Raw genomic sequence first — 23,204 nt, 5'->3', positions numbered from 1 at the left:
TTATGGCCACATAAACCTTAAGAATAGAGAATTTTTTTAAAGATTTTATTTAATTATTTGAGAGAGAGGGAGAGCATGAGAGAGAGAGCATGAGGGGGGAAGGCAGAGGGAGAGGGAGAAGCAGGCTTCCCACTGAGCAGGGAGCCTGATGCCTGGTTGATCCCAGGACCCTGGGACCGTGACCTGAGCCCAAGGCAGATGCTTAACTGACTGAGCCACCCAGGTGCCCCAAGAATAGAGAATTTTTAAAGGCTCCCACATCCTAACCAACCCCGGCATTCTGTAAGTTAAGGACTACGCGCTCTGACTTGTATTCAGAGGTTCCAGAAACGATTTTCTGACATCCGCTTAATACAAACTCTTCTAAGGTGTCTTCTGCCCTGGAGATGGAGACCCAACTATAAAAAAGTTGCTCTGGGATCCAGCAGTGATCCTGTCTTATCTAGGAAAAGGCATGAATCACAGGGTGATGAGGCTAAATCCACACCAGACCACCTCCTGCCTCTCCTTCACATTTCTTTCTTCTTCCTCAAGGTCTGATAGTTTATTACACCAAGGCTCAAGAATGAGTTACTCAACCAGTCTTGCAGTATATACGTGCCTTAGATCTATTTTATCCTTTTCAGTCCAGTGTGTCAAATGATCTGCTCCAGGAAAATGCCCCCCTTTCGGTAGGACGGGAGAGGTCAAGAGGAAGACGATGAAGTCAACACTTTAAAACACTGAAGTCTTGTATGCTCCAGGAAAATGTCCTGGAGGTGGGAAGGGGGCAGGGACAGAATGCTGCTGAGGTCAAAAGGAAAGATGATTCGAGCCCTGTATCCCAGCATCCCCAAGGACAAACGTGGGCAATACGACTGTACTCAAACCCCACGTACACCTCCCAAACCAAACTCTTGACTCTTAAAGGGTAAAGAGGGGAGGCGTCCCAAGGAGGCGTCACTTGACCATTTCTTCCTCTGTTAGGGACCCTCTTGCCTCCGTGGATTCCGTGGGGGAGAAAAAAAGTCTCCCACTTACTGCTCTGCGGCTCCCTCTTCTTTCTCCTGTGCAAGGATTTTGTAAAGACACCCCTGCCACCCAGTTGCAAAGAGTAGCAACTTCCCCTCCGGCTGACTGAGCGCTCATTTGAATGCGTTTCCTTTTCATTAAGAACAAAGGTTGGAGTCCGAGCCTGGCAGCGCGGGGGCAGGAAAGTACGCGGCGGGTGTCGAGCGAAAAAAGCACACAGAGAGAATGACCCACGAGAAAGGGAAAGGGGAAAACACCAATCCTCGGGGCGCTGGGCTTTTTCGACTTTTCCTTTAAAAAGAAAAAAGTTTTCAAGCTGTAGGTTCCAAGAACAGGCAGGAGGGGGCCGAGGCGGGGGGTTTTGCAGAACAGGCGGCCGGTCGGTTATGAGTCACAAGTGGGTTATAAAAGGGTCGCACGTTCGCTGGCGCGGGCTTCCTGTGCGCGGCCGGCCACGTCGGGCCGCCTGCAGCCTCGGGACCGGAGCAGACGCGAGCGCGGGGACAGCGGAGGCCGCCCGGGCCACCAGGTACGCCGACCCTGCCCCCGCCCTTCCGCACGGAGCCCGGCCGCCGGCGGCCCGCGGGTCCCACGGCCTCAGGGGCGGGGGCGGCGCGCACGTGGCCGCTGGGGGCCCGTCCGGGGGCTCAGTCCGCTGGCCGGGGCCGCGGAGGAGAGGCCCTCGGGGTGGGAGCCCGGGGAGCGCGGGCGCGAGGGCGCGGGGGCGCGGGGACCGTAGGCTGGGAGGACCCGCACGCGGCGTCTGCGCCAAGTTCCCCTCGCGCGCGGAGGAGCTCCCGGGACCTGGCCCTGGACGAGCTCAGCTAGTGGGGTGGCCGAGTGTGTGCGAAACACACTTGTGGGACGAGGGTAGAGCCAAAGGGACTGCCTTCAAAACACGTATCCTTTTCCTTTTCTTTTGAAAAGCAGCTACTAATAGACCTTAGTTTTCCAAAAGTGAGAATCCTAACTTACCAGATACCAAGGTCGTTTAATGGACGTGAGGCCAGAGCAGAACCTTCAATGAACTTTGGGATTTATTTGCCCCCTTAGTGCCAGGGTGCAGTTTCTTGGCAGAGCACATTGGCTAGCTTTCTTTATCCTCCCAAAACCCCTGTGGGCATCTATCCACATTTTACAGTTCCCAAGGGTGGGCCAGGTCTTTTGATTTTTATATCATCATAAGCAGGCATATTAGGGTGAATATGAATCAAATTGAAGCTAGAATTACTGAAGCTGACGGCTGACAAAGATATAAATGAGAATCCTGTCCTTAAAAAGGAGGGAACTTGAGGCCCAGAGAGGTGAAGTTACTTCTCCAATACCACACAGCAGATCTAGGATTCCCCTATGATTTGAAGAGGCCAACAGTATCTAATGATGGTCATAATTTAATTTATATTTTGTGTCAAATAGATGAGGTTAAGTGGAGATAGACTTTTTACATAATGTTATGTAGATATTTCAAAGCCCAAGTCACTCATTATGTCCATTTATCCCCCTAAAGAAGTAGTGCCTCTTTTATATGGCTTTAACATAATGTATAATCTAAATGAACTAGGGCAGCCAAACTTTTAATAACCCTAGAACTGATCTTTTCAATGGGTATGTATATTTAATTGCTTATCTGTGTGAACAGGAATATACGCTAAAAAAATTGACAAGGCAGTTTCCTGAGCATTGTCTGATTTGATGGTCATGATGATAGGAAATTGGCAGGGTAGGTGGTGTTATGCCCATTTTGCCCATGAGGACTTGTGGCTCACAGAATTTGTGTTTTCTCTGGTAAGGTCATTAGGTTCTTAGTGTAAAGCCTGCCTTCAGGCGCAGATGTGAGATGTGGGATGTTGGGAGGTGGGGGAAGACTCGGGACATTAAACTGTCAGTTCAGGCTCATTTCCATCAGACTTTGCTGCCTCCGTGATTTCGTCAGAGGACCCAAGTGCGTTCAGTAATTACTTCTGCTGCATGGGCTACTCCGTAATGGCCTATTATAACTGGGTTCCCCCACACGGCCGGTCAGCTCACCTTGACCACAGGACAGAGCTTCCTAACCACACAAATCAAGAAAGAGAAACATGAGCGCTGGCCGAGACCCGTTTCAAGGCAGAACCGTGGCATTCTACTCTGTTTTTTACCTGACTAATGATATGTAAAAAGTATAACTTAGTGGCCTTTAAAAAATCAGAATCCTAAGTGCCACATTCCCTTCACGGGAAGGCCATCATAACGTTCTGTCTGTGCCAGAGTTGGGGCTGGACGCTGGAGAGGAGTCAGCAGGGACCAAACAAGGACAGCCCTGCCCTCACGAATCTTAAAATTCGGAGGAAAGGGCTAACAGTACATCGCTCTACAAATTGGCATGTCAACTGCAGTGACATAAATACTTAAACTAGTTAGGATGTGCTGTGAATTTTGTCATTCTTTACTTTCCAGTGGCCAACACGGAAAATTAATAACCTTCATCTTTCTTCGTAGCTCATCAAATTAGTCTTCTGTGAATCAAAAAATCCACTCCCAAAAAGCCCCCTAGGTTTCAACTTTTGAAAAGTTTTTTTTTTTTTTTATCAGCTATTTTATGTCATGACTAAGATCTGCCATTCAATATCAAGGAGGTTTTTAGAGTATTAGTTCTTAAGTCCCTTTTTTCCTACCTTAAATCTAATGGAAGCTGTGTATGCTTTGCTCAGAAATTTTTTTTTTAAAGATTTTATTTATTCATTTGAGAGACAATGAGATAGAGAAGAGAGCATGAGAGGGGGGAAGGTCAGAGGGAGAAGCAGACTCCCTGCCGAGCAGGGAGCCCGATGCGGGACTCGATCCCGGGACTCCAGGATCATGACCTGTTTGCTCAGAAATTTTAAGAAGAAAAAATACACCCATCCTCACACACAATTTTGCATTCATGTTAGTGGGCTCCAGGCTTCCTTGAATCTCAGCCATGACCTCTCTTGGGGTAGACTTTCATAATCCCTATTCTAAGCCTAGTAGAAGTAAATAGTTTGAATGATGGGGAGTGGTGTGTGGAGACTCTACCTCGCACCTAGACAGAACACCTCTGTCCTTGACTAGTTGGCGTCTCTACATTTTTATGAGTCACCGGCTGTGAATCATAGCTGAAGCTATTGATTTTAATAGCTTTACTACTTTGGTGGTAGGCCTGCAACCCACAGCGCAAAAGCCTGGTATTATGGGAAGGGCATCAGCCTGAGAACGATGGTAGGATTCTCGTCCCACCTCTGTGCAAATTTCTGTGCCTCATTCTTCTCATCTCTAAAATGGGTGGCGGGGCCTGAGTCATTTCTAAAGTCCCTTAAACTGATGAAGAAATTCTATGATTCCAGCATGACTACCACCTCACTTCACTTTCATAGATCTTCTAAGGCACAGCTGGACTCAGTGAATTCATATCCTCTCTGTCCAAAGAGAGTCAGAGTAAGTAAGTACCAGGATCATTGACTGGAGAATGTATGGCTGTCTTTCACTGATCTTACTGACTTCAAAGCTATCACAAATTGGCTGAAATTGGACAGAGTATGAAAATTGTGAAACCCTTTTTTGAGGAGAAATGTTAAAATTTTAAAAGCCTCTCTTTATCCCACCTTTGCGCTGACTCCATCTTCCTTAAATGTATTACCTTTATCTCAGTCTCTTAAGGAAAACAACACTTTTAATTTGATGACTGCTGTGTAATTCTCACCCACCATGAAACACCGAAGCCCTGTCCATCAGTCTTGTTTTGGGGTTTGCAATAGTCAGGGCCAAAAGCACACTTATCCTCAAAGTAACACGTCGCACGTCTGAGCAGTTCAGCATCCTCACTCACACGACTCTCAGCAATATGGAAGAACCATGAACCAAAGAGCATAGTTCCCACCCCTACACACAATGACATACTAGCCAGAAAAAGAGACTTCACATCAGTCAAGTGGTATGGTTTAAGGCAGACTGTGCCAATTTGGTACCATTTCAGTACCCAGTTCTGAAAAACAACATCCACATGTGGGCAGATGGGAGTTAAGGCAAAGGCAGAAAGATCAGTGAAGAATATCAAACAGCTGATTTAATGAAATTGTGGGGCTGGTGTTTGGGTAAGGCAAAATGACATACGATGATGACATTTGTGTAATTCTCCATAATGAGAATGTTCTATACCCAGTGGAAGTCCCTGGCTGTCCTGACCAGATGCAGTGTTCCTTTATGTTGCGCACCACCATCGGGCCAGCAGAGTGATTCAGAGCGTGGACGCTGGAGCCAGACTGCTCGAGTTTGTCTTCTAGCAGGGCCCCCGCCTACCCACTCTCCAACCTGGGGCAAACGACTGCCCCTGCCTGAGCCTCAGGGCCACCAGGGATCAGTGGGGAAGATGATAAAACTCATTCCCAAGGCCATTCTGAGGAATAAGAAGTCAAACTCCTGTCTGGCCCAGAGACCCATATAAGTGTTTGCAATTAGTTTGTATGCATGGGTGATCTTGCATATTTCAAGAAACCAATTTGGAAAGTGAGATACAAAGATGATTTGAGAAAGTAAAGGGTATAGGTACAAAATGGTCTCTAGAAGTTCTGGACAAGGTAAACACTTGTTTGGTCGTAATGAGTTTTTAAGAGTTTCATAACACATGTTTTTTTTCCTCCTTAACCCAAAGAAAAACTAATAAGACACTTCAGAAAATTCCTAAGGAAACATTTTGATGTACCTTTATGATTCGGAGATTAGGACACCAAAGAATTATTTTCACTTGACTTGTGTTTGTTGATAACCTCTAATTTACGGAATGGTTCAGTCACACAGTTGTAAATGTATCTTGGACTTTTCAAATGACAGGTGCAACAGGTGGTAGCTGGACAGGTACCTTCAGGTCCTCCGCAGGGATTCATGACTGATGCCGCGAGTACCGCGGCTAACATCCACTGAGCCTTGATTATGAGCCTAGCACCCACCCTCAGTGTTTCACCTTCATCGTGTCATTTCATCTTCACAGCGACCTTCTGAGTAAGTTCTAGCACTGTCTTCAATTTTAAAGAAGCAACTAAGACTTAGAGAGTTTAGTTAAATTGCCAAATGTCACACAGCTAGGAACACTGCTGGGGTCAAGAATGGAACCCAGGCAGGTTGAAAACAACAGAGCAGGAACACTCCGAGACCTTCCACTTAGACTCACAGCATTTGTCACATCTGCCTTCTTTCTCTCTGTCCCTATCCATCTGTCTTCCTCTCTAGGTCGATGTCTGTATCACCTCTGACATCTAACCTCTAAATGCTTGGACACATAGCACCTAAGAATAAGAGCACACTCCTCCACGATGAAATGAAAACACATATTATGACATCCAAGGGTGGTTTTAAAAAACAACAACCTAATTTTTACCCATAACTTCAGATGACTATTTCTGGTAGTATTCTCCAGCTTTATCCTACAATGATCATACTTAGTGGAATGAGATCCAAGCCTGGAATCCCCTAAATGTAAGCAGTCCATTACTAATGTGGAATAGCACCAGACCTCATTGATGTATTTCCACATTTATAAGCTTCTATGACACTAATTCTCCAAAAATCTGCATATTAGTTCAATGCCCCTGACTGCTCCAGTGCCAGAGCCAAGCCAGTTGTGTAGACAGAAATGCCTTGGAAGTACCTCAAGGGTTTACTCACAGCATTTACCGAGTGTCAGTCGTGTAGGAGGCACTGAGGTGGGACCCAGTCTCTGCCTTCACATACACCTCAGCCCCAGGGAAGAGACCAGAGAAAATCACAGCATGGTGTCAAGGCAGCTGTGACCGAAGTCAGAGCCAGGACCTGGGGGAGGCAGAGCGAGGGGGTCACACCAAGAGCTGAAGAGAGCCCCGCCTCCAGGAGTTTACTGTCTGTGAGAGACAGAAATAAGGCAAGGTGAGCAAGTCCATATCTGAGGAGCAATTTCAGGAGGTAGACAGTGCCTGAGTGTACATAGAACATTACAGCACCAAACACGACCCTCATTTGGCATGTTTAAGACACGGAGTAGAACGCCGTGGAGATGTAAGTAATAAACGGTAGAGTGTTTGCCTTGTTAACAGGGTATTCCCATACATCGTAAGAAAACCTTTAAGCAGGCAAAACCAAACCTTTGTTCCCAGAACTTGCTCAGTTTGTCTGACATAGTTCCCAGTACACAAATTCGTCCTTGTTTGGGGCCATGATGGTGTGTAGAAATAAAGAAATGGAAACTGTGGCTTGTAGAAATAGAAAAGAGGACTTTTCCTAGGATGCCAGACATAAGGGCCCCAGCACATGTAATGGACAAACAGGTTAGCCATAGTGAGTTCAAAAGGAGGCATTGTGCTGAAATTCCATGTTGAGAATAAACACTGTGAACTCAAGTGGAGGAGGAGGAGGTGGTCTCTAGAAAAGGTAACTCTTCAAAGGATGACAGAGCACTCCAGAGTTGATAACTGCCATCATGTTTCCTTTTTCCCTCGGGGAGTTGGGGATGGGGGCGTGGGAAGGATATTGAAAATAAATTATAAACCAAAAAAAAGAAAATTATGATTACAATTCTCTTATGGAAATATAATATTAAAAAGTTTAAGTCGTTAGGCATGTGGAAAACCTGAGAACTTATGAAAGAAGAGTGAATGGCCATGATTTAGAGCAAAAGAGTGCATCTCCCCCCTGAGCTCTCTCCTTCCTGCTCTTGTTTTTATTCATGTTTGTTTGATAACATTTTCCCCAAGTTTGGGGCCGGCAGCTGAGCTGGTGTGAGGTTGGGGTGTTGAGGAAGGCCCCCCCACTCCGTGACACGCTGGTTCAGGATGGGGGGCTGGACTCAGGCTGGCTCTAGCCCTCCTTCTGGCTCTGGGGGCAAATACTTCTAACCTGTTTCTTCCCACATTCTTATCTGAAAAGTGAAGGTGTTAATCACTGTCTGCAATAAATCTATTGGGAAGGCCGCTTAGCTTGTACATAAGATCCACAAGTGGTTTCAGTAAAAACTTCCTGGTTTTAAAAGTGGGAAAAGCAGAATAAGCCTCTATGGTCCAGATTCTTTCTCATTTGTACATTCACAGTTAAGCAGCCGCTCAATATGATGTTTCCATAGTGATCCTGTGAATTCCACATTGGCTTTCTTCTGAGACAGTTCAGAAGTATGTCACACTTAGTTTTATGTGTTATTATCATTACTGGCATATATCTTTAAAAATATTCATTTTCTGTATTTCAAAATACGGAAGGGTATGTTGTATTAAAGCTGTCTCATGTGCAAACCAGTCTTTTCAACAGGAGCTCTTAATTTAGAAATAGTCGGTATTTTCATTAAAGAATTCCTAATTAGAACTATCAAAGGATGTTAGATTTTTGTGAAAGTAGATGACAGAGAGTTGATCATTTTTTCCCCAGCAATGGCCTATACAGGGAATTTTTCTTAAATATAAGAAAAAAGTTAATGATATAAAAAGTAATCTTACCATTCACCAAGAGGTCAGGATATGGGTGACTGACAGAACAATCCATTTTACTTTCAGAAGATGCATTTGTGTGCTTTTGAAGACATGATCCCAGTTACTTACCATCTCAATCAACCCCTTTTTACTGTTGGAACTCGGGTGAATTCAAGAGAAACATAATATTCTTTGCCCCATTTCCTGACAGCACAGAAGTTGACTTAACTTTAAAATCAGTTACTGACAGGGCACCTGGGTGGCTCAATCGTTAAGCGTCTGCCTTCAGCTTGGGTCATGATCCCAGAGTCCTGGGATAGAGCCCCAAGTTGGGCTCCCTCAGCAGGGAGCCTGCTTCTCCCTCTCCCTCTGCCCTTCCCCCTGCTGGTGCGCTCTCTCTCTCTCTCTCTCTCGCTCTATCTCAAATAAATCTTAAAAATGAGCTACTGAGATGTGACACAGAATAATCATATTCTACAGAAAACATGTGATAAAAAAATTCACACAAATAAACAGTTTAGAAAACCAGTCACTTGAATATTTCTTTTTGTCACAATACTAAAGGTCTTTATGAAGAATTACTGAGAGAATACACTTTTTAGGAGATTTTAGACCATGTAGGAAGTTCAGACACAGAGGACTGAACTAAAACTCAGGTGATACTATTTTAAATCATCTGACTGTTCTAGGCTGGACATGGAAAGGATGAGCTCTTGAAATATTTGGAGTATATTCTCATCTCTCCTCTAAATCATTCTTTATCCCCATTAAAACTTTCCCACCTTGAGTCCTCTCTCCTCACTCCTTTATCTCTGCTTCCAAAGATGGGTAGCTAACTAACCTACTAAGTCAAAGTCAAAGTGCCAGTGGGAGGGGCTTCAACTCAACCTTTTCCTCCCTCTCCAGATGACTTCTTTCCATTTCAACAACAGCTCACCTAAACCTTACCTGCCACCTTGCTTCTCCCACCGAAAGAAGATGATTCTAGTTGTGAGAAATTCAGACTAAGTGGAAGGTTAGGGAAGCACTAGCAGATGTAGAATTTTTAGAGGGGCAGGTCTTTGAGAAATCATATCTGCAGCCACCTTCATCTTTTGACCTTAGGTCAAAATAGTAATCAAGAAAATTGTCATTCCAAAAAAAAAAAAAAAAGAAAAGAAAATTGTCATTCCAAAGATTAACCATGACAGGTCCAGATTTTCTCAGGATCTTGATCTTCACATACCTGCCTTAATCTTCACTGCTTACTTTCATGACCTGAGCCAAAACAGCAACTTCAGAATATAGGGAATCAGAGTAACTTCCGTTGGGAACACCAGATAATGCTTCCTTAGGCAATCAGTCACTAGTCGCTTTGAGTGATTGGATCCAAATAGGGATCAACATTGAATTCCATTTTAATGATTATGGTTTTGACTGGTATATAAGAAAATTAAATAAATGTAGGGAATACTTAAAAGAAATTATCTGAATTTAACCATTTTAATTTTCAAAAGCATAATTACATTTCACGCATTAAAATGGCTTTGGATGAGAATTTGTACTGCTACATCAATACAGGATCGTGCCTTTCAGCAGAAATTCATGTACATTCACTTCGTAACAACAAATTAATAGTTTCCAAGTATTTGCACGTTTCAGGATGAAAAAACTCATGATGGCTTAGTTATGAGATTCAACCACTGTGACTTTTTTAAAAGAAAATGTTGGGCACCTGGGTGGCTCAGATGGTTAAGCGTCTGCCTTCGGCTCAGGTCATGATCCCAGGGTCCTGGGATCGAGTCCCACATCGGGCTCCCTGCTCCTTGGGAGCCGGCTTTTCTCTCTCTCTCTCTCTCTCTCTCTCATGAATAAATAAATTTTAAAAAAAAGAAAAGAAAAGAAAATGTTATGGCATGCAGTTCTTTTGGTATGCAAATATTAAGTAGTTGATGCTAGGAATAAGAAAAATGGGAAAATACAGAGACATATAAAATTGTGGAAGGATATAACTTATGATTCATTATGAAATGTGATCCTTAGTGACAAACTTAGGACATATTCTGTTCTGGATATATAGCTGATATCATCTTTCCTGGCAAATCAGTAAGGTAAGAATTAAAGGATTGGGGTACTTGGCTGGCTCAGTTGGTAGAGCATGCAACTCTTGATCTTGGCATTGTGACTTTGAGCCCCACGTTGGGTGCAGAGCTTACTTTAAGAAAAAAAAAAAAGTCATTCTTTAGAAAAGCTTAATTTGAGGAAAATTTTCCCAGAATGCTCCTTTCAGTTCTTACTACCAGAGGAAAAGTAGTCCTGCCATATGATGAAAGGTACCTGGTAGTCTTATTTATCTAGTATATATCTAGGGCTTCATCTTGGCAGATTTTTATCCAAGGTGAGAAGGGGTGGTTTTGATGCTTGATTACTTTGAAGTACTAACCTGGAACCTATCTTCAGCTACTGAAAAGAATTGTGCAATAGGTAAAGCTTATCTTGACAGTGGATGTGAGCCTAAAAGTATTGTGGAGTGAGGGCTTTGAAGCAGGTCTTCAGAACCACTCTCGTCAAGACTCCTGTTCTAATTTATATTGTGTGGTCCAGAGAAATTTCTCTTGTATTGCCAAACATTGCAAATTATGCTCGTCACGTTCTTATCAAATGCTTAGCAGCTATTGACTGTTGATTGCTGGGTCTAGAATTGTGTCCAATTCGTCCCTTGCCACCCTACCAGTGGGGTGGCTGTATTCATCCCTCACTGCTTCATGACAGCATCTTCTGCCCAGTGTCTTGGCTCTTAGCCCAGCCTTTGTTGTCTGTGATCACTAGTTTCTGCTCAGACGTATAGCAATTCTGTTGTTGGTTAACTTGGTTGACAAGCCTAGTTAAAAACACTGAAAGTGAGCTCAACTTCAACACTAATGGGCCTTCTGGCCAATCTAATGTCTACAAGTCTACTGAATGTACTTCTTAAAAAGCTATTCTAGGATATTTTCTCCTTCCTTCTGTTTATTGGGGTTTTTTTCCTCTCTCATTATGTTTTTAATGAGATTTAAGATTGTGTAGTAGAGTCAGACAAACTGCTCATTCTCTGCACTTTTAGGAATTCATCATGCCTGAGAAGTTTATCCAAATACATGGTACCACAGTTTCTCCTTGAGCACTGAGATCAAAAGAGGATCTGCATGATGCTTTTCATTTCAGCATACCTTCAGAGTTTGAGCTAATAAAACAAAAGCTGTTTAGAATGTTTAGTATATAGCACATTGTAAAAAACATTTGTCACTCTTCTGAGCACTCCAATCAGGCAATTTGTGAAAAAAGATGAAAGACAAAAAAATCCAATTACTATACTAAATGTATTTTTTTAATACTTGTATTCAGATGTCATCTTTAAAGAACAGGAGAAAAATGTATGGGTAGAATAGTAGGCAAATAATTTACTTTCAATATGAATTAGACATAGCTCTTTAAAAAAGGGTTGAATTATATTGGTTGGGGAGGAACCAGCATAAAGATATTAATATATATGGAGTATTTACTATATTTAAGGCACTGTGGCTAGGGGGAAAAAGTTATTTTTACAGTCTTTATTGAGTGAAAAATCTGTAAAAGGTATTAAAATCCTCAACTGACATCATTTAATTCAAAGCTCTTCATCTTTAAGTTAATTCATCTCAAAAACAGCAAAGGTAAGAAAAAAATTACTATCAGTAAGAATGATATATTTCCTTGGTTTGGAAATTTCCAAACCACGGTATTCTGCCCTGTCAAAATACGTTCATTGGGGAATTTTTAAGTTTATAACTTCTTTTGAACTTAATCACAGTTTTACATCTAGCTGGTTTCATGATTAAATAAAAGAGAAGGTGATTCCCCTCTTGTACTGAGGAGACCACATACTTGAATGGTACTCTTAACTTCTAGGTTCTGCTATATAGTAACACTGAAACCAGAAGCTTGTGGGAGAAATGTCATTTTATCTGAGAGACTAAAATCAGACTGTAACAGGAAGTAGCAAATTCATCTTTTTCTTTTTTCTTAATCCACTCCTTGCTGAAGACAAGAAGTTTGAGAAACATCACTTTTTAAGTCATACTTCCTTTATGTAGATCAAAACCAAAGCCACTGGGTGGTGCTTTCCCCACAGGAATCTCTAAAGAGCAGATGGGGCCATTTAATGGTGGATTCATTTATAGGAGAGACCCCCATTGTGTGTACCATACCTCTTGAAAAATAAATAAAGGTAAAGACTCAACTGTATACTACAGAATAAAAAATCTAGCCCAAATTTGACCTTTATAAACCAGGTGAATTCAGGTTTAATTTTCACAAATCATAAAACACTATTTTGAATTATTTTGGCCTTTTACTTAAATGATCTAGTTCCCAGGTAAAACGTAAATCAAAAAAGATAGTACTGTCAGAACTCAAGATCGCCTCTTTACATTTTAGCATGTGGCAACTTTGAAGACTTGTTTTGGTTTTGTTTTAAAAGAAGACGATACATATACATAAATAATTCAGAATTTAAAATATAAATTTAAAAATAGCCCTCAGAGGGCGCCTGGGTGGCTCAGTCGGTTAAGCGGCTGCCTTCAGCTCAGGTCATGATCCTGGAGTCCCGGGATCGAGTCCCGCATCGGGCTCCCTGCTCAGTGGGGGGTCTGCTTCTCCCTCTGACCCTCCCCTCTCTCATGCTCTCTGTCTCATTCTCTCTCTCAAATAAATAAACAAAATCTTTAAAAAAAAAATAAATAAAAATAAAAATAGCCCTCAGATACACTTAAAGGTAAAAATGTCTTTTAATCGCCAGTTTCTCTACCCTTTTCAACAAATCACTTCCTGGGATTTAATGAGCTCATGCTCTCCCTTAGGAGGAAAGTAAAGACTGTTTTTGCTTTCAGATTTATATTCCCTCACTCCAGCTTTATGATTACATGTGCACACACAACCATCTCTCTCTCTCTTGCAGGTGGCGCAGACCAGGAAGGGGAAATCTGTGGTTTAAATTCTTTATGCCTCATCCTCTGAATGCTGGAGGCTTGCTGTAGGCTGTATGCTGTTAATGCTAATCGTGATAGGGGTTTTTACCTCCGACTGACTCCTACATGTTAGCATTAACAGGGTATGATGCCTGTTACTAGCATTCACTGGAACAAATTGCTGACCTGGGAGGATGACAAAGAAGAATCAGTCACCCTGCTGGATAAACTTAAGACTTCAGGCTTTATTATTTTTGTTAATCATAATCTGGTCACCGAGATGTTCTGCCATCAGTTTTTAAGAGAGTAAGGTCATTCGAAAGATTTATCAGCAGCATTCTGAATGCAGACACTTTTACGCGAATCTTCAAGCCCACATCTTTGTTTGGATCTTTAGTGGAAAACGTATTTGCGTCGTTTTTGATTCAAAGTTATGGTGTGTTCATTGTTACTGTTCAGAAGCACTTTTCATAACTCAACTGAAAGAAATATGGACTAAACACATTCTGAAATAAATTCCTAGAATATCTTCATAGTTAAAAATTAGAAGGACCCTCCAGTTACATCAAGATGGTCCGGCAACAGTTTTAAACAGATTTACAAATTGGCATGTTTTTTCCTTCGTTTTACAGTTTTCTATTCAGACAACTTTAGTTTGAAGTTAGCACTTTTATCTGAATCTTAAGGGGTAATTATAAGGCTATAACAATGAGTGTTTTTTAGAAATGAAATATTTTTACCAATTAGCATGGTAAATGATGTCTGAGAGATAACCCCTCCCTTTTCCCTACAAGATACAAAGGCTTAATAAAAAAATTTCATATTTGAAATTAAGTCCCAAATCTAGGCTCAAGTTTAATAGCTTGGCCACATAATCATGTCATGGGGGTCAAAGAATCCACTTTTCCTCTCAAAGCCCCACAAGATGGGGCTAATACTTTACAAGGTCAGTGTGAGGTTTATGTGAAATAGAACTATTTTGTAAAATAGAAAGTTACATTAATGTTATAGTAAAATTCATCCAAGAACTAGCACCCCCCCCCCACTTTGTTAGAGAAAAGCTAATGATTTGATTTACAGAATTGTTCAGGTTTGGATTTCTCTGCAGTTTTTTTTTCCATAATTGACTATATCATTTACAAATAAATAGTTAATTGTAACTGTTGGCATATTTAGTGTATACTTGTATTAGCAACTCTTCTCAACATTTTGTCAGTTACGCACTGTAACCAAATAAACCTCTTTTAGTCACTTAGTTGATTTAAAATAATTTGTTATGGCCTTTTTTCTTTTGCAAAGTACAAACTGTAATTTCAGAAGTCATTTATGCAAAAAACAAGCCAAAAAAAGACAATGGGAAGAAACTATGAGAATACCAGGGGGAACGTCCTGACCCTCAGGACATGGTATCCTCATCTCAGGGCATCCCCTCGGCCTGGCCCACATTTGTGTTCAAGTCGTGTGTGCTGCCAAGATAAATTTCTCCTCTTAACCCTTGAAATGAACATTTGGCTCCGAGGAGCCCCAAAGTAGGCACATCACATTGAAGGGAGTTTCTTCAGACTATGCATTTTATCTGCACTGCTCATCTCAAAGAGGAGTCCTTGTTTTGAGTCCCAATTCTCCAAAACCCTGCTTGCTGCCTACAGTCAGAATGTTAGGCCTGGAGTAGACTGATCTAGTACTACCTTCCTGCTGTTATAAGGAAAAGCTATGAACATCAAAAAGCTTAAGAAAAACTCTGCCATGAGGGGCACCTGGGTGGCTCAGTCAGTGAAGCATCCCACTCTTGGTTTTGGCTCCGGTCATGATCTCAGGGTCCTGGTATCCAGTCCCACGTCAGGCTTGTGCTCAGCGCAGAGTCCGCTGGAGACTGTCTCTCTCTCTCTCCCACTGCCCCTCCCCCTGCTCGCGCTCTCTAAGTAAATAAAATCTTAAAAAAAGAAAAGAAAAACCGTGCTGTGAAATGCTTTATTTGAAGAGCGCTAGAGTACATGAAACTTGGGTGAGTTCCTTAATCTCTGTAAGCCTCAATTTTCTCACCAGTGAAATGATGAATCTATTTCAGAAGGACGGTTAGCTCGAGTGAAATAGTGCGTGTAAAGAGCACTATTATGCATTACATGTTAAAGGAACACTGGCTTTAACACTTCTAGATTTCAGTTATTAAATCAAATGGGCTCCCGTAGCACATCTTCCCGAGGGCGCATTAGCTCCAACCTAGCCATAATCCCATGGTGACAACCCAGAAAAGTGAGATCTTCCAGGGGCGCTGGGTTTTCTCTGATGCCCAGCTCTCATAGGCTGCTAGCTCCTGATCTCTCCATCTTAGATGGAGCCTTCCGGACTGATAGGCTCAGCCGTGCCAAAAATTCTAGGCGTAAGATTGGGTGTGTGTTTAGGTTGGAGAAAGCAGTAAAGTAGCAAGGAAGTGCATGTGTGTTTTGAAGTGAAAAACTCAGGGTGGCTGAAGTGAAAGTGGGTGATGTGGCAGATGGAGAAGGTAAAAGGAACCCGATTTTGTACACAGAAGGCTGAACTGAGTGAAGCATGACATCATGCAGGACATGGTTTCTTTAAAAAAAAAAAAAAAACAGAAAACACAACACTTGAATATTAAGAGGGTTGCCTAGGATCTGACCCACTTCCCTAGAAACTTGCTGAATTAGAGACTTCACTCTCAGCAGTAAGACTCAGTAGCTAAAAAAAAAAAAAAAAAAAACAGAATGGGGGGAGAAGAAATGAAGTCAGGGGATTGAAGAATATAGAGAAAACTAATACAATATAATATAAACTATAAAATATAAAATAATATAAACTAATACTCTAATATAGAGTATTAGAATTTTTCCAAAAATAAAGAGATGACCAGTACTTTGATTAAAGGAAGTGGGGAAAACTTCTGAAGAAGTAAAAGAGCTTGAAGAAAATTAATAAGAAGTCTGTAAATGGGAAGCACTCAGAAGAAGTTGACTCATTAGGTGGTTTTCAGGTAATATTGACTAGGAAACAGTGAAATCAACAGTAAAACTTGCACATAAGTGTTCAGCTTTCCACTTTGGACTTCAAATTCTTTCCTGGCAGTAAGGATAAGGAAATAATGTACATATAGAGGGTTTGGGTTTTTCTGCTACTATTATAACAGATCTAAGTGTTCACCTGCTTAACACATATATTCCTAACTGCTCGAGTAATGGATTTGTTTTAGATAGATTTCTCAAATACCACTCTTCAGCGCTTCTTCGCAGGACTCAGGGATTTCCCAGGTCCCTGGCTCTAAAACATTGCATCGTAATTTGCTGTGGTGTGTAAACGACTGCACTAGAAAAGGTATATCCTTGAGGGCCAAGCCACCTCTTGCAGATTTCCATCTTACGCAAATGTTTACTGACTTAATCATACCATTATTATTCCAAGTTCAATTGTCAAAACAACTTAAGTTTAAATATAGTGAACATTTCACTCTATACCCATAGGCTCAAAGAGGTGATTTTTAGTAAATAAAAGGTCATTACAGCAAACAAATGACTGAAAAATTCTACATATAACTGAAGAGCTAGGGCAGTGATTCTTACTTTGGAAATGGGTCAAGGTGCAGGCTCCCAGGCTCCCACCGCAGAGCTTCTGATTCTGTGATGGAGCTCAGGAAATTGCCTTTTTACCAGGCTAATTGAGTGATCCAGATGCAAACAGTTCATAAACCAACTCTGAGAAACAATGGCTTATACCCTACGCTACTGCTGATACGGCAACTAGGAATGGCGTCCAGCAGAAATCCTGCAACATACAGATGCAATTCTGTGTGCTGTTCACACACAGTTTATTCTGTGCAATGAGAGGCTCTGCCACGTGGGTGGAGTGATGAGTTGCCCGATCCTTGATCTCTTTGGGAGATAAGCAGCCACTGAATTTCAGGTCCCATTATCCCTTCCCACCAAAAGCATCAACGACCTTGGACTAGCCATGCCCAGACTATCAGCTGCTGCTTAGAGCAGTCATTAGGGAAGGTCAGTGAAGGGATCGGGTGCCAGTTCCTGCCTGGGAAAGAGTGGGTTGACTAACGAAACAATCACAAGATGTCACCGCCATCTTAACTCACTCTGTGCTGCCAAAGCTTCACCAGTCAGGATATTCAATCTTCACTGAGGAAAATCCTACCCTTTCCCAAATGCTGACAGCTCAACGATTTCGGATCCTTTAGCCTGTGCCTAGAACATAGGAAAAGAGCGCAGGAAAGGGTTGCACCCAGAGTGACCTTTCTCCTCTGGTCTCCCAAAGTACAGTTTGTGGCTCTCCTATAAAAGTGCTTCACGCTGTGCCCCACATTTGTTATTTGCATACACGTTGTCCTCTCTTCTAGATCATGAGCTCCTGTAGGAAAGAAATACCATTTTATACTTTCCTGTATCCCACTCAGCTCAGGGCCTTGCTCAAGCTGCTTGAGTGGAATGGGGAAATGTATCCAAGTCTTCAGTGATTTGGAAATATAGCCTGTTCTGATGTCAGAGACTGTCTGTAACTGGCATATGTATATGTCTTGACTAGAGGGACTGTTTTTCAAGTTGACCTGTATGGACTCGTTACAGACAGCTCAGGCATCAATTTGGCTTTTCCTAAGTTTTGTATATCAAGAAGGCCATCTCCATATTCATCTTAATAAATTCCATTATTGAAAAAATATGAAAAATATATATGAAAATGTGTCCTTTTATTTTATTTTTTTTAAGATTTTATTTATTTATTTGACAGAGAGAGACAGAGCGAGAGAGGGAACACAAGCAGGGGGAGTGGGAGAGGGAGAAGCGGGCTTCCCGTCGAGCAGGGAGCCCATTGCGGGGCTCGATCCCAGGACCCTGGGATCATGACCTGAGCCGAAGGCAGACACTTAACAACTGAGCCACCCAGGCACCCCAAAAATGTGTCCTTTTAATCTCTACAGGCAGGCTTGACAATAACACCCAACTTGGAGATCCCTTAGAAATAATATTGTAGTAGTAACCTCTCCTAAAACTTTTCCCTATTTTCCCTTTCTTTCAACATATGAAACCATGTATGAAACCTTAAATCTGCTCATTGGATAAATTTATCTTTAAGAGGATGTTATCTATACTATCAAAAGTTAAAATGCACATATCTTTGATCAACAGGATCACCTGTAAGAATTTATATTTCAGGGGCACCTGGGTGGCTCAGTCAGTTAAGTGGTGGACTCTTGGTTTCGGCTCAGTCATGATCTCAGGGTTATGGGATCGAGCCCACGATAGGCTCCATGCTCAGCACAGAGTCTGCTTGCCCCTCCCCCTCTGCTCTTCCCCCTCCTTGTTCTCTCTCTCAAATAAATAAACAAAATCTTTAAAAATAATAAATAAAATAGGGGTGCCTGGGTGGTGCAGTTGGTTAAGCACCCGACTCTTGGTTTCAGCTCACATCACGATCTCATGGTTGTGCAATCAAGCCCAGTGTCTAGCTCCTCACTCAGCACAGGGTCCACTTGAGATTCTCTCTCTCCCTCTGCCTCTCCCACTCATGCTCTCTGTCTCTGAAATTAATAAATAAATCTTTAAAATAAATTTTTTAAAATTTATATTATAGATCTACAAGCACATGTGTACAATCATATATACAAGTTACTAATTGTAGCATTACTTTAATAGAAAAAATTAAAAATCAACCATCAATAGGGAGTGACTAAATAATGGTACACCTGTACATGGAATACTATATACTGAAAGAATAGAAATAAAAGGAGGGGGCGCTTGAGTGACTCAGTCACTTAAGCGTCTGAATTTTGGTTTGGGCTCAGGTCATGATCTCAGGGTGGTGAGATCCAGCCCAATGTCGGGCTCAGCACTGAGCATGAAGCCTGCTTAGGAGTCTCTCTTCCTCTCTCTGTCTCAACCCCCACCCACCCCGCTCACACTTTCTCTCTCCAAAAAAAATTTAAAAAGAAAGAAAGAGAGAGAGAGATACTCTTAGAAAGGAAAAAGAGAAAATAAGGAAAATCAGATCAAATACTTGACAAGAAAGAACAAATAATGAAATAATGTAAAGAAATGATAATCATTGTAAAATATACATGCATTAAAACTTATCTATTAAAAGACAGTAATTCCAAGACTCAGTTTTAAAAGAAAATGACAGTTACATGCTGTTTGCAAAAGAGACCTGAAACATAATGACCAAAAAAAAAAAAAAAGGTGAGAGTAACAGGACAGAAAAACAAATACCAGGAAAATACTAACAAAAACCCAAGGTAATAACAGAACCAGATTAAAGAAAAAATCAATTAAGGAAACCAGATTAAAGGGGATGAAATCATTATGAGGGATACAGAGGATCCTTATTTAATGATTAAAAAAAAAAAAACAATTTGCTGGCAAGTTATAAAAACCCCAAACCAGAATACATGGTGCTAACAATACAGTCTCAAAATATAAGCAAATACTGATTTAATTACAGCAGAAATTGTCAAATCCACAATCATTGCAGGAGCATGGATTTAAAGGGAGAAAAAAAGATTCCTCTCTGCTCTTTTAAAGAGAAAACCTAACACATAAAGACACGAAAAGCTGAAAGGAATGAAAAAATATTTACCATATTCTAAAGAAACCTCATGGAGAAATTTCAGTATCAGAAAAGCAGATTTTAAGACAAGTGGCTCAGAAGTTGACAAGCTGATCCAATAACCACTATAATGTTGAAAAAGAAGAATAAGGAAGGACTCATCCTACCAGAATTCTGAATTACTTAAATTACAGTTAGTTAACATCCAGTGTAATACTAGTTTCAGGGGTAGAATTTAGTGATTCATCACTAACTACAACACCCAGTGCTACTTCAACTTAGAAAAGGCTTTATTGAATTTCTTAAGCACATGAAGAAAAAGAAATGGATAATTTCAACCACATTAAAAATAAAGACAGCACAAAGTTAAAGGGTAGGCCAGACCAGAGAAGATATTTACAGTAACAAAGGTTTAACTTTCTGAATATATAAAGAACTCCTGTGAACAGAACCAAAGATCCCCTGTAAAAAACAGGTGGGGGGGGCGGCTATAAACTGGTAACTCACAGAAGAGGAAAACTTCTTGGATAAAAAACAAATGAAAAGACACTCATTGTCACTGTACGTTCAGTATTAAACAAACTGATTAAACGATAGGATCGGGCATATCCAACCAACCTGAATGTCAGATAATGACAAGTGTTTGTGAGGGAGAGGGGAAACAACCACCACTGCTGATAGGGATTAAACTGCTACAACTATTGTGGTAACTAATTAACATTTAGTAACGTTGAAGATGCATGTCCCACTTGTAGGTACATACCCTAGAGATACCGTCAAATGTGTAAACAAAGAAACATACACAAGAACGTTTTCCTTTTGTAATACTAAAAAGTAAAGGGGCACCTGGTGGGCTCAGTGTGTGGAGCATGCGACTCTTTATCTCAGGGTTGTGGGTTTGACCCCATGTTGGGTGCAGAGATTACTTGGAAATAAAATCTTAAAAAAAAACTAAAAAGTCAGGACCATCCTCAATGGCCATCAACAAGAGAAATGAACTAATGGTGGGATTAATCATACAATGGAATAGTACATGTCAACCAGTTCTGCACGTAAACTAGCTCCTCACATATCATGTTAAACGTGAAAACAAAATGCTGAGTAATAAACTTTAAAAGGATATGTATCATGAAGCCAATTATGTTTAGTTTAAAACATAGAGGGTACTGTACATTGCAAAGCATGAAGGGTAAGGATATGCACGAAAAAGATAGTAGTTCTTGGAAGGAAATGACGAGAGGGAGATGTTCAATGGATAGGTAGCTTTTTGTTTATTTAAAAAGAAGAATCTGAGGGCGCCTGGGTGGCTCAGTTGGTTAAGCGACTGCTTTCAGCTCAGGTCATGATCCTGGAGTCCCGGGATCGAGTCCCGCATCAGGCTCCCTGCTCGGCAGGGAGCCTGCTTCTCCCTCTGACCCTCCCCCCTCTCATGTGCTCTCTCTCTCTCATTCTCTCTGTCTCAAATAAATAAATAAAATCTTTAAAAAAAAAAAAAAAAGAAGAATCTGAAATAAATAGGGAAAAGGTTAACAATGGTTAAATTTGGGTAGTGACTATATGTCAACATTCTTGGCTGCAAACAACAGGATCTGCTCTAGCCAGTTTAAGCAAAAAACAAATGGCTCACAAATGGGCTCAGGCTTGGAAATCTGGTTACACAACTCCGAAAATTGCCATTACACCAGAGCAGCTGCAAGGGGAAGGACTGCTGGGCATAGCCCACTGCACCATGGCTGCCTGGAAAGCCACGAGTCCCTGCTCCCCGAACAAAATGGATCCCATGTGCCACGCTGTCTTCATGGTGTCACTTCCAAATTTCATACAAGTATGTCTAACTGGTGACCTAGGATGCCTGTCTGAGCCCCCAGCTACAAGGAAATTTTGGAAATTATGTTTTAGTCTTCCCCTTGGTGAGATAAGATCCATAGAGTGGGATGTCACCAGAGTGGATGTTCAAGCAGTACTAGGTACCTAAAAAAGCAGGACAAATGTCCACTCAAACAGGGGTTATGTTTCTATTTTTCCATATGCTCAAAATAGGTCATATTTATTTTTAAAAAATCAAAGTATAAATCCACCAAGAGGATGGGAGAGGAAAGCAGCAGCAGAAATTTCCAGGAATTTCCAAAAGATGGGACTAACAGGACAGTAGAGGGTGTCACCACTTAGATGTATGTGGAGGGAGCCCATCAGAAGAGAGAGCTGACCTGCCCAGATGGGTCTGGAGAAGCTCAGAGGTGGTAGAAGACAGAAGACAGGAGAGGGGCTAAAAAGAAAGGGATTAAAGGTCTATGAGAGACGATGGACTCTGAAAAACAAACTGAGGGTTCTAGAGGGGAGGGGGGTGGGAGGATGGGTTAGCCTGGTGGTGGGTATTGAGGAGGGCACATTCTGCATGGAGCACTGGGTGTTATGCACAAACAATGAATCATGGAACACTTCATCTAAAACTAATGATGTAATGTATGGGGATTAACATAAGAATAAAAAAAATTAAAAAAAAAAAAAAAGGTCTATATGCAAACCAGTTGACCTTGATCCCACATCCCCTATCTCCAAATACAGAAGGGCATGAATCCAGGTATTTCCCCCCAGGTAAACTAATGGAAGGATCTCATGAAATAAGTGGGAGCACTGTCTGGGAAGAACAAGAGCAGTCAGTATAGAAATCTGTCACCAAGAGTGAACAGCTCTTCATTCTAGCATTGAGAAAATCCCCATCGTAACAGTCAGTGGCATAAGTTCAATTAAAAAGATAGGATACAAACACACACACACAAAAAAAAAAAAAAGAAAGAAAGAAAGAAAAAGAGGGGAGGGGAAATACAGAAGACCAATACAGAAGATCCAAAATCCAGTAAAAGGTATTGGAGAAACAGAAAAGGAAAAGGAATAAAATATTTAGAAAGAAAAAGAAAAATTTCCTAGAGCTCAAAAGAGATGTCAAAAGTGAAAGTACCAAGGAGAATAATTAAAAATCTAGATACAGGGCGCCTGGGTGGCTCAGTTGGTTGAGCAACTGCCTTTGGCTCAGGTCATGATCCTGGAGTCCCGGGATCGAGTTCCGCATCGGGCTCCCTGCTCGGGGAGGAGCCTGCTTCTCCCTCTAACCCTCCCCGCTCTCATGTACTCTCTCTCTCTCTCTCTCTCATTCTTGCTCTCTCAAATAAATAAATAAATCTTTAGAAAATAAATAAATAAATAAAAATAAAAAAAATAAAAATCTAGATACAGACATAAA

General features: G+C 41.5%; 1 protein-coding gene and 1 long non-coding RNA gene across 3 annotated transcripts in view; one reads left to right on the top strand and one right to left on the bottom strand.

Moving 5' to 3' along the window:
• Positions 1-1,197: 1,197 nt before the first annotated feature.
• LOC123863271 (uncharacterized) lies at positions 1,198-14,650 on the top strand. Of its 2 annotated transcripts, XR_010407848.1 has the most exons (3): positions 1,198-1,540; positions 4,356-4,450; positions 5,839-14,650. It is a non-coding gene; the product is annotated as an uncharacterized LOC123863271 (long non-coding RNA). The 2 variants fall into 2 exon arrangements; XR_010407847.1 differs by having other exon boundaries at positions 4,356-14,650.
• Positions 14,651-15,358: 708 nt separating this feature from the next.
• The window catches only part of MRPL39 (mitochondrial ribosomal protein L39), a 30,375-nt gene continuing 22,529 nt past the window's right edge, over positions 15,359-23,204 (bottom strand). Inside the window, exon 10 of the mRNA XM_064579904.1 lies at positions 15,359-17,607. Within this exon, the coding sequence (XP_064435974.1) occupies positions 17,554-17,607 (54 nt within the window). The 3' untranslated portion in view covers positions 15,359-17,553. The remainder of the gene's footprint in view (positions 17,608-23,204) is intronic.

This window comes from Mirounga angustirostris, unplaced genomic scaffold, assembly GCF_029215605.1.
Source record: "Mirounga angustirostris isolate CCGP_5_RB_7025 unplaced genomic scaffold, mMirAng1.0.hap1 SCAF_1, whole genome shotgun sequence".
Taxonomy (NCBI): Eukaryota; Metazoa; Chordata; class Mammalia; order Carnivora; family Phocidae; genus Mirounga; species Mirounga angustirostris.
Note: the sequence above shows the minus strand (reverse complement) of the source record. Positions and strands in the feature narration are given on the sequence as shown.